The sequence below is a fragment of the Cottoperca gobio genome, chromosome 18 (genome assembly GCF_900634415.1).
Source record: "Cottoperca gobio chromosome 18, fCotGob3.1, whole genome shotgun sequence".
In the NCBI taxonomy this organism is placed as follows: Eukaryota; Metazoa; Chordata; class Actinopteri; order Perciformes; family Bovichtidae; genus Cottoperca; species Cottoperca gobio.
Genome location: NC_041372.1, coordinates 7,113,277 through 7,124,570, shown reverse-complemented (window position 1 = coordinate 7,124,570; position 11,294 = coordinate 7,113,277). Strand labels below are relative to the sequence as shown.

General features: G+C 39.3%; 1 protein-coding gene across 1 annotated transcript in view; it reads right to left on the bottom strand.

The window, feature by feature from the left end:
• The window catches only part of acox3 (acyl-CoA oxidase 3, pristanoyl), a 16,671-nt gene extending 13,735 nt beyond the window's left edge, over positions 1–2,936 (bottom strand). The window contains exons 1-4 of the mRNA XM_029455302.1: positions 2,847–2,936; positions 2,114–2,248; positions 1,184–1,281; positions 945–1,080 (exon numbers count right to left, since the gene is read on the bottom strand). Coding sequence (XP_029311162.1) covers positions 945–1,080; positions 1,184–1,281; positions 2,114–2,233 — 354 coding nt within the window. The 5' untranslated portion in view covers positions 2,234–2,248; positions 2,847–2,936. The remainder of the gene's footprint in view (positions 1–944; positions 1,081–1,183; positions 1,282–2,113; positions 2,249–2,846) is intronic.
• Between the last annotated feature and the right edge of the window lie 8,358 nt (positions 2,937–11,294).

Sequence of the window (11,294 nt, the reverse complement as noted above, 5' to 3'; positions counted from 1 at the left end):
TCTTTATTGATTCGGACTGTGGACTTGGTGTGTGAAAGGGTCCTCGGCTGAGGGTATTTTTTGACATTGCTGTCATCATCACTTTAAATAAATAAGTATCTTGATCAACTAGAAGTTTACTGGATTCAATTGAAAGACTATCACAGCGCCCTTTGGGCTTCAAAACCCCAACAGTAGTCATTGTAAAAAGTCAATAATGTAAGATTATCGATGAAGGAAGTAAATATAATGCAAGTCATTGCTTGATAGTAGTTAGCACTCTTGGGGGCAAATTCACAAAAGGATTGCGCGGCAAGGGTCTGAGTGCTCCTGTGCTATTTGCACGTATTGAAATGAGGTAATATGCAAACATTTGGCGCAAAATTGGCCCCCTTCTATGAGCTTATTGCAAAAACATTCCAAAACACAAAGATCAGCTGTAATAGCCACATGTAGTTACAGTGAAATTATTAGTTGGTTGGCATCTAAAGCACATTGATACTGACAGACTGATATTGAATCCCAAATATGGTGTCACATTCCTTGCCTGAAGATCGCGGTTAGAACATTAAATTTTTCTATCTGCCATTGTTCTGCATACCATTTCTTGCCGCAAAGGCGACATTAATACTTAAAGAGAAACTTTCACTCTTTTTTCAAACTTTATGGTCGTGTTTGCGCTATGATATAATTAGCGCATTATCTTTCGGTGATCGGGGCGGATAGCGCGTTGCAAGTAATGCGCAATTCACGGTGCCATTAGCGACCGCTATCCATTCTTTGTGAATTAATCAGTCGATGTTGAGTGATTTTTGGAAAATGTATGTCAGCTCGATTTGGAAAGTAAAATAGGCCTCTCAGTAGATCACACCATAGTACACATATCCTTCAACTCTGACATTTTTAATACTTTCATTATGTTCAATTTTGCACACTTCCCACCACAACAACCAATGCACACTCACCCCTTTGGTAAGAAAGTACTTGGCCGCCAAGCCCAAGTCATACATGCACAGACAATCATTGAGAGCCACAGTCTTAAAGGGGTTAGCCATCGACTCTTCTTGTGACAGGAGGTTGTATCGGAAGAGCTGCTTCACCCTGTAAATGTGTATCTGAAGCTTTATTTTCGCTATGTACATTTTATAGATAAGGATATGATAGAAAACAGAAGATGTCACTGGTGGTAATGTTGCGTCGATACCTGAGGAAGGTCAACTCTCTCATTTTCTCCAAAGGGAGGTCTTCACCGGGCTGACGCGCAAACAGAGGGTCATCCTCAAGTGTCTTAAATATACATTTCTGCAGCACAGAGAAGAGGAGAAAATGTACAGGATATGTAGAGGGACATGTATGACAATAAATCACATTAATCTGAATCCCAGGTATGAATTCAAAACATATTTAGTGAAACATTATGAGAAAATCATAATCTCAGTTGGTAGACTAGTAGTTCAGGTGGTGGTAAATTAGAGCTTCATTGTTAAACAAAAGGGTGCCCTATTGATAATTGTGATGATGAAGATGAAACTATTGAACATTTACTTTATAATGCCAGAGGTTTTCAGATGTAGGGGAAATGTCATGGGGGAAATGTCAGGTGTTGGTATTAATATTAATGTGAACTATAATGCAGTGATGCATGTTATTTATCTTTGAAAATCAGTCCAAGTTGCATCAAGAATTTTCTTAGATGATAATAGGTACTGTTGTAACAAAAATATAGTAAACAAAGTGTGCAGTGGTCCTTCACCAAGACGCCATCTCTAGTGATCAGTGTTCAAACAAATTGTAGCTGAACTGAAAAGACATCAGCCAAAAGACACTATTTAGCACTAAAATTGTAGGTCTTTGAGTTGAATTATGTGGGCATGTGTCTTGTCATGAAGTGTGCCCCCCCCTTTATATTGATGCAATGTAACTTCTCCCTCAATAGAGTATTATTAAAAAGTTACACCGCATGCCACATAACTGCAACGTCCAGGGTTCAATTCCAGCCTTGGGACATTTGTTGCATGTGTCTTCCCCCCAAATGCCAGCAAAGAAAACAAATAGTGGCAGTATAACTATCTAACAACTTCAAAACATGCAGATTTAGTCCTAACTACAGAGATAATTTGATGCTGAGATCTACCTTGAATGCCAGGATTTCCTCTCCCTCTAAGAAGTAGAGCATGTCCTTCCAGTTGAAAGAGGCTTTTTTCCTGTAGATATCCAGCGGGCCACTGGGGAGATCAGGCGCTTCATAGTTCATCTTCTTGAGTTCAGACTGTAGGGGTTCACCATGCAGAGACGGGATGAAACAAGGGAGAGAGCAGTGGTGGAACAAGTATTCAGAGCCTTTAGTTAAGTTAAATAAAAAGTGCAACACAGGTGTACTGTGTAGCAAATGGTTTCGGATAATTGTATTACATGGAGAGTATTCCTTTATGAATCAGAGTTTAATCCAATTATTGAAACACCTAGTTTTATCTAGCAATGCAGATAGCTTTTGTTTTATGTGCACACATAACGTTCGCACTTTCTAAAAATCAAGGCAACTTTCGTAGTTCAGCTGATATCAATACTGAGCAGAGTCCAAAATCTCTGGAACCTCTATTCACAGCAGTATCTTACACTGGAAGACGGTCAAATGACCCATGTCCCACTGTCACAATTACATACCGTATGGTTTAATGGCTAACGTAAAATAAAATAAAAACAGAAGATGGTGTTAACTAAGTTACGACCTTCACTGGGAAAAGTCTATTCTTCCACTATTACGTTACACAACCTGTTGTTTGAACGTCAAAAGCCCTAACGTTATTATAAAAGGAGAACTGACGTCTTCGTAAGCAGTTAACGTTTATTGTGTAGGTAAGTCTTACCTTTAGCTCTATGTTAACTTTCCTTCCTAATATCGCGGTGTCCTTTCGTCGAGTGTTGTCACGACCTGTGTGCAGCTGGTGTGTGAGAGCAGTTTTGTTCCGTAATTTGCAACAATACCATTTCCTGACTGTGCCCTTCAAAGTAAAACCACGTCACCACTCGTTAATTGAATACAACACTTCACAACGAGAGTAACAAATCAAATTGGGTTTGCTATAGTATGAACAAAGATGCCCTACAAATATACCGTACTATTAAACCGTCCAAAAAAGATTGTGTGCTTTTTATTCTGAAAGTCCGAGGTAACTACTGGTTGCTAAAATGCTTTTCCGCCAGTAGCATCGACCATCACTCTTCCGGTTCAGTTTCTTTAAATTCAGGGCTGTCTCCTCTTCTCATCTGCAGAGTAAATTTGCCAAAAAATAAAAGTTTGCAGCTTGTACTGATTATGGCCATGGATGTATTAAAATAACTGGCACTGATAGCAGTAGCTGTCGTAAAGATGCATTTGATTGAGTCATGCTTTACAGCTTTCGTAAATTGCAACGCAATTGAGACAGAAGAGGGATTGTTTATTGGATAAATAAGACAGTGCCTTTGAGACAAAGGGAACATGTAGGTTTTAGGTTAAAAATCGCGTTCATCACCTGAAGTGTATTGTAGTACACGATGATTGAAATGAGTCGCTCTTCGATAAGGCACGTGTGGACTTGGGTACCCCCCGAACAGTACAAAGCTGAATTATGATGCTATAGTGCATACATATGCAGATGTTTATGAGGGTTTCGAAGCACTACTGTTTACATACTCCATCAAACTTAAAGAGGATGCGAAAACTGTGATTCATGCACCCAGAAGAGTTCCAGTGGCTTAGTTTGACAGACTGAAGTGTAGTTTATTCTACCTAATGTTTTTACAAAAGTTATGTCTACAAACCTATATACCTGATAAATGCATTATACCTGAAGTACAACCTTTAACTAAATATAGTGTATAGAAGACTTAAGCACTCACATTACTATGTGAACTAAGCTTATGTAACTTAAGTGAATGAACTGTTAAATCAGTTAAAGAACACAAAGAACGCTTATAAGAGCAGAATGAACCTCCAAAATACACAGCCGACCCTCCCAAAGTACATAGTTGACAATTCTCAGTAAACATCTGTCTGCTGAAACTTCCTTTGGGGTAGTTTGGTAAGTTATTAAGCTGTCGAAACATAAAAGACAAAGTCCATCCAGTTTTTTGGTAGACAACTAGGGTAAGGGTTACTGCCATAACTATTTAAACAAGGCCACGACAGAAGCAGAAGAAACCCTCATTAGACAAGTGATAAGAATTACAGTTAGCATCTGGGGGGGGGTCATTCCACCACAGAAGTCAAACCTAGACCGCATGTAGGGACTGTGTGTCATAAAGAGTGTTGAACAACAAAAAAAGTCTTGTATAAAAGTTCAATAGAGTAGTGCAGGAGTCCTAAAACTACTAAACGTCATCACGCCGAAGAGAAGTCCGCCTTAGCTTAGGTGGTGGCAATGGAAAAATCCCATTGGTGTTTTGTCGTGGGAACCAGTGTGATGCTAACTTGACTCCAAAATGAATTTTGCCGTATGCCTGACATTTGGCTGCAGGAGTGGCCCAATGAATATTTAATTTAGTTTTAAAGGTGCTTTACTGGTTTCTTAAACAAAGTCAGGGATTCTTCCATTCTCCATCTGCTGATAGGTCCCCCACATGATAGCTTAGGCTTCTCTCTGTCCAAACTGAACTGCTACAACTGAGCCGTTTATCCTCCTTTGCGTACACCTCCTTGATGTCCACATTGTCTCTGCAAATAAAAGATCTCTGAGGCCTTAATTCCCTGGTAAATCTTGCACTTACCTGGTACTGGCGTTCTTATTTTTTTGTGGTCGTCATTGCTGGCTTCATTCATCACATCATGGTCTTTACCTTACCTTACCTTGACCTTCATCATAATAAGCTAATAAAGCCAAATAAATATATTTTTAATTAACTTTATTCTGAGGCACCAGAATAATCGGCCAACCTTAGAGTCCAATAGATGAAGTTCCTCCAGCCCATGCTATTATTTAAATATTTAATTACTGATTTTTACTCAAATATTATTATGCCATGAAATAGTTAAATGAATGAATATGTATATTCAAGTTTAATAAACCAAAAGGTGCACAATGGGCTTACAAGACACTTTTACATATAGAGATAAAACAAAGTACAATATATATGACGTGTACACTCTTTGACAGTCTCAAAAGAAATCATTTTTGTATATTACTATTATCTGCAGTCCTCTGCTGCCCTCTGCTGGACAGCACTGAAATATAATACACCTCTTCACTTTGTTTTCTTGATTGTAACATAGCATGTGGAAAATTCATGTCACAGAAGAACAATTCATGAAGTTATTAAAGGCAATTTAGGGTCTCGAGTTCACCTTACCTGTATTTAGTGGTGGGAGAAAAGCTCAGAACCTTTACTGAAGTAAAAATAGTAACATCATAGTGTAGAAATACTACACTAAATACTTAAATATGTACTTAAGTAATGAGCAACGATAAAGTTTGCATACAATTGGGACTACATACTACTGGTCTGCGCAAAGGATTGTGGGTCAGAATAGCCAGAAAAGCATGCTGCCTAGTATACCGCAAAATGCGACTGGATGCAGTAGGAAATGCTGGTATTTTTGGCATATTGCATTTGACATACTATGTATTGGGACATACTAAATCTGACATGCTATTCAGTTTGGGTATTGGAAGGCACAGTATGATTGGGTACAAGCTGGTTTTCACGGCACAAGCCCTGAATTACAATGTTTTAATCATTGGTAGCATTTGATTTTGTTCAACTGTGTTCACGTCAAAGATCAACAATGTCATACTTGACCTGTTTGACCTACTAAATTGCATATACTTATAGTGTGTATATATACAGTATATATATAGAGAGAGCTTTAAACATATCAGGGGTTCCCTTTGTAAACATAGAGAACCTATAACATAACAACTTACCATAATTAACAAAGAAGCCATTATCAGAATTACTGTAATTAAACTGCCCTTTGGAGTTTTTTTGTAAACAAATTTGGATTTAAAATGGAATGTTTCTCACCCAAACACACTGTGTGGATCATTGAAGCCTTTATTTGTGTATTGCTGCATTTCTTGTTACATTACTGCAGTCAACTGTGGATCTGTGGATGGCATAATAACATTGGCAGTACAGTGTATGTTTTAATCTGCATGCATCCAAGAGCGCAGTGATGTTCTCATGTGCATGCATGAGATACTGACAAAACAGGCACCCACTTTTGAGACAAATAATTGCTCCATAGCCCCTACAAAAAGTTGCAAATATTACAGCTGTTGCTAATTAGTCAATCTCTCTTCATAGATGTTCCTACACAAACCATTCATCCAAGTAGAAATGTGAGTGTGAAATGTTCTGCCAGGTATCAAAAATGTTATCTTTCTCATCATTGCAATTGGCATTGCGATTAAGATCACCGTTGGGATTTTCATTGGCATTGCCATTGGGATTGCCATTGCCATTTGGATTGTCATTGGGATTGCCATTGCCATTGCCATTGCCATTGGGATTGTCATTGGGATTGCCATTGCCATTACCATTGCCATTGGGATTGCCATTTACATTGCCATTATGATTATCATTGAGATTTGAGATGAGTTTTTTTGCTCTTTTTTTTGCTATTTCTCTTAGCTCCTCTTTCAAATGGCGGCTCACCTCTTCTGACAGAAGGTTTTCATAAACACATCTGTAGTATGGAGGGCACAACAGGTCCAGTACAGACACAGACACAGAGCTCCTTTTCCAAGTCTTCCATCTGATAATGCCATTGATATTAATAATTCAAAAATATTCCAAAGTAAAAAAAATCCAGAGATTACAGCAAACGCCCAGGTCTACAAAAGAAACAAATGTAAGCTTTAAGATTTATTTACCTCAATATTTAATGAAATGCAAGTACTATTGCTTTTGTGGGGGAATCATGTGGGGTATTACAGAAATTTGTGGTATTACCCATTTTCTGGTTACATTCAAGGTCCAATTAATTTCACACCTCCTAACAATAAAGGAGGCCAATAATGCATTTGCAGATCCAAATGGCACATGAGATAGAAACATATGTGTAAACCTGGTTGGATTTTATGATGCCAGCGAAATGGATGGAATGTAAATCCACAAGTAACATACAGGTGCTTTATCATTATATTTTTAAGCACAGTATTTTAGTAAAAGTCACCTGCCTTTTTTCACTTACCCTTTTAAAGCCATAATAAGACATATAATTATAAAACATCTTTTTAATAATGATAATGATTGAACCTGTGTTGTTTTTTGTGGGTACCAGATATATTATTTATTTATTATATATTATTTAAATGTTAATGTTTCAGACTAATTCTTTTTTACAATTACAAACTGTACCGCACTGGCTAAAACAACATATAGTTTATTATGGTTTAACCCCACATATTTCACTTGATGTTTAAAAGAGACAATAACAGCATGGTATTTTAAAAAACTAAAATGATTTTGTTGCGGTTTTAGTCTTTTTCAACCAGATGTCTTGCTTTAATTGAAATTATTTGATTTTACTTTATCTCTTTTTTTTCTTTGTCCATCCATCCATCGTCTACCGCTTATCCGGGGTCGGGTAGCGGGGGCAGCAGTTCCAGTAAGGAACCCCAATCTTCCCTTCACTGGGCCACATCCTCCAGCTCCGACTGGGGAATCCCGAGGCGTTCCCAGGCCAGTGAGGAGATATAATCTCTCCACCGAGTCCTGGGTCTTCCCCGGGGTCTGCTCCGAACTGGACGTGCCTGGAACACCTCCCTAGGGAGGCGCCCAGGTTGAATCCTTACTAGATGCTTCTAGTCCTTCGGTACCCTGCAACTGTTTCCGGAGTCCTCCCGGATAACATAACCTGGAAGGACTCCTTCTTCAGTCGGACGGCTTCCCTGACCACCGGGGTCCACCACGGTGTTCGAGGGTTACCGCCCCTTGAGGCACCTAAGACCTTGAGACCACAGCTCATCACCGCAGCTTCAGCAATAGAGGTTTTGAACATTGCCCACTCCGGTTCAATGCCCCCAACCTCCACAGGGATGTCTGAAAAGCTCCGCCGGAGGTGTGAGTTGAACATCTCCAGGACAGGAGCTTCCTCCAGACGTTCCCAGTTCACCCGCACTACCCGTTTGGGTTTACCAGGTCTGTCCAGAGTCTTCCCCCACCCCTTAATCCAACTCACCACCAGATGGTGATCAGTCGACAGCTCCGCCCCTCTCTTCAACCGAGTGTCCAAAACATGCGGCCTCAGATCAGATGACATGATTACAAAATCGATCATTGACCTTTGGCCTAGGGTGCTCTGGTACCACGTACATTTATGAGCATCCTTATGTTCGAACATGGTGTTTGTTATGGCCATTCCATGACTAGCACAGATATCCAACAACAAACGACCGTTCGGGTTTAGATCAGGGAGGCCGTTCCTACCAATCACGCCTCTCCAGGTGTCTCCATCGTTTCCCATGTGTGCGTTGAAGTCACCCAGCAAGACTACGGAGCCCCCTACTGGAGCTCCTGCAGGGCTCCACTCAGGGTCTCCAAGAAGGCTGAATACTCCGAACTGCGGTTTGGGGCATAGGCACAAACAACAGTCAGAGTTTCCCCCCCCGTAACCCGAAGGCGTAGGGAGGCGACCCTCTCGTCCGCCGGGGTGAACTCCAACGTAGCGGCGCTCAGCCGGGGACTTGTGTATCTTAGAGCACGATCAGTTGTGCCTGTAATCTCCTATTTTCTTTGAATATTGCTTGTTTTTTGGTATACATTTTCTAAAACATATAATGAAATGTATCTGAGGGTATTAGCAATTACTTACAAACACAAACACACACATCTGTCCTAGATGAGGAGATAACAGGTAACTCTTTCTTCACAAGTTGTGACAGCTGATCCGTCTGATGAGTACTAGGCAGAGGCTCGGGTGGCTGCCTGGAAAAGTCACGGCAGTCACATAGATGGCAGTCTTGCCTCTGCCTGTTTCGTTTTAAAAAAGAAAAATCAGAGCAGACATCAACACATCTGCACATGTATCTCCCCTGCAGACCTTACCCTCAAAGCATGCTCTGAAAAAAAACTTTGCAGTTTAGATGAGTGGACACTAATTCCTTTACAATGACATTAATAATGTTCATGTTGTAAGGACAACCAATTGTCTGCCTCCACTGGTAATAACATACAGTATGTCTATTATTATTTGCATTCCAGCAGAGTTGAATGATTGAATGATTTTACTTTTGAGTTAATGAATGTTAAAAAAACAGGTTGTTTTTAGGTATTTAAATGTAATATATAATGATAAATCCATAGAGAATTATGGAAATAAGAAATCAGTCATTCTCTGCATTCTCAGTTGTTTACCACAATGTGCAAGACCCGACTTTCACTTCTCATTCCCGCGCTTACTTTGATTTTCACTGCCTCTGTATATTTCAGAGAAAACATTGTCACATGATCAGTTGTGCCTGAAATCTCCTATTTTCTTTTATTTAAGGTCTTAGACTATTGCTTGTTTTTTGGTATGCATTTCCTAAAAACATGTAATATAATGAAATATCTAGGAAGGCATTAGCAATTTGTTTCAAACACAAACACACTCACATATCGGTCCTAGATGAGGAAATAACAGGAAATAATATAATTAAAATGCATTTGAATATTTTCTTTATGTTAATCCAAAGAAACGTTTATTGCGTTATGTTTTTGTTTATATTGTTAAAGTAAAAATGTTAATATCTAATGACCTCTCCATAGATAATGATGGAAATAATTAGTCATTATTTTTATATCTTTGAAGCGCACCTTTTTTCATATTGATTTAATGTATTATTGAGAGGAGAGGAAAAGGATAGGCAATATTTTTATTTAGAGTTTGCTACAAATGTCTAGTATACTCCATGGTTTAAAGAGTCCAAAGCTGTAATTCAAGATTCGTGCCATTATTGTCTTGGCAAGAGTTTGTGAGTTTTGACAACGGCAGTTTTTGTTGCAGTTGTCCCCTAGTTGGGACAAACTGACAGCATGCTGACTGTCCTGCTGCATCCAGCTGTTTCAGGACCCTTTCACACTGACAGCCGCACCGTCCTCCGGGACACTCAGACTGAAGTCCTGCGGATGTAGTCCTGTCTGTAGATCACCATGGTAACCTATGCTGCACGGCTAACCTGCTCCGGAGTGAGTTAACTTCAGAGGATGAGATCAAGCTGCAACAGCCCGACTATTGACCAATCAGGTCATCATTCCTAAAGGATTCTGACAGGGACAAAAGTACTGAGTTTACAATAAAGCAACAAACAATACATACAATTTTAACATCCAGATAATTCCTTTGTCAGAATTTATTTCTGTCATTATGAGAAGCTGTTTACAAAACTTTGCATGTATGTGTTTAAAACAGGACTACTAAATTGTTCGCATTGTATCATTCACGCAAATTTAAACACTTGGACAATAACGTCCGTACTGTAGCAACTGTACAGACGTTAGCTGTGAGCTGTTAGCTAGCTAGCAACCCTGTCTGTGGGTAGCCTAATGAATGTGTGTAATGAAAGCTGCTAGAATATGTGTAGCAAAGGTATGAAGACAAATAAGTTTCAATACTAGTGACTAATTAGTAAATTATCCGTAACTAAACTGGACTGAGAGTCTACAGCCATGCTCACGGCTTTGAACTTAGACCCAATAGTGCTTTGAAATTAATGCTAATGTCAGCATGCTAACATGGTCACACTATGCTACATGCTGATGTTTAGCAGGTGTTATGTGTAATTGGTTATTAGCACTAAACAAATTAGCCTACAGCTGAGGCTGATGTAATTTTCCACGGAAAAATTTGGATCTGATGGTGGCGCTGGATGAATAGTCAGCGGATCAAAACATCCGATCGTCAAAGTGGTGGAACAAACAACCATCAGACTGACAATGCTATTAAGTGAGCCACTAGTGTTGCTAATAAGATATTTTACAAATATATGATAATTTGTGGTTTGTAAAAATGTGTCTTCCTATCCACAAATAGCCTACCACCCAACATGAAGCACTTTTGTCCAATGTGTTGAAGCTAGTTTCTCTCCATACAAAAGCGTCCCGTTTTCCCATTGGAGTAATTCTGCCTCCTTTCATTGGTCTCAGCCCTTGTGTAGAGTTACATTTAATATTTCTGAAAAAATATATTGGTGAGAAAAGGTTTATATTGTGTAAACATATGTGTGAGACCTGTATGATGTGTGGTGTGTGGGACAGGATAGGAACAGTTTTCTCTGTGACTTCAAATTTATTGATATGCTTGGGAGAATATTTAATATAAATACATATTCCACTGCACAACAATCCAACTG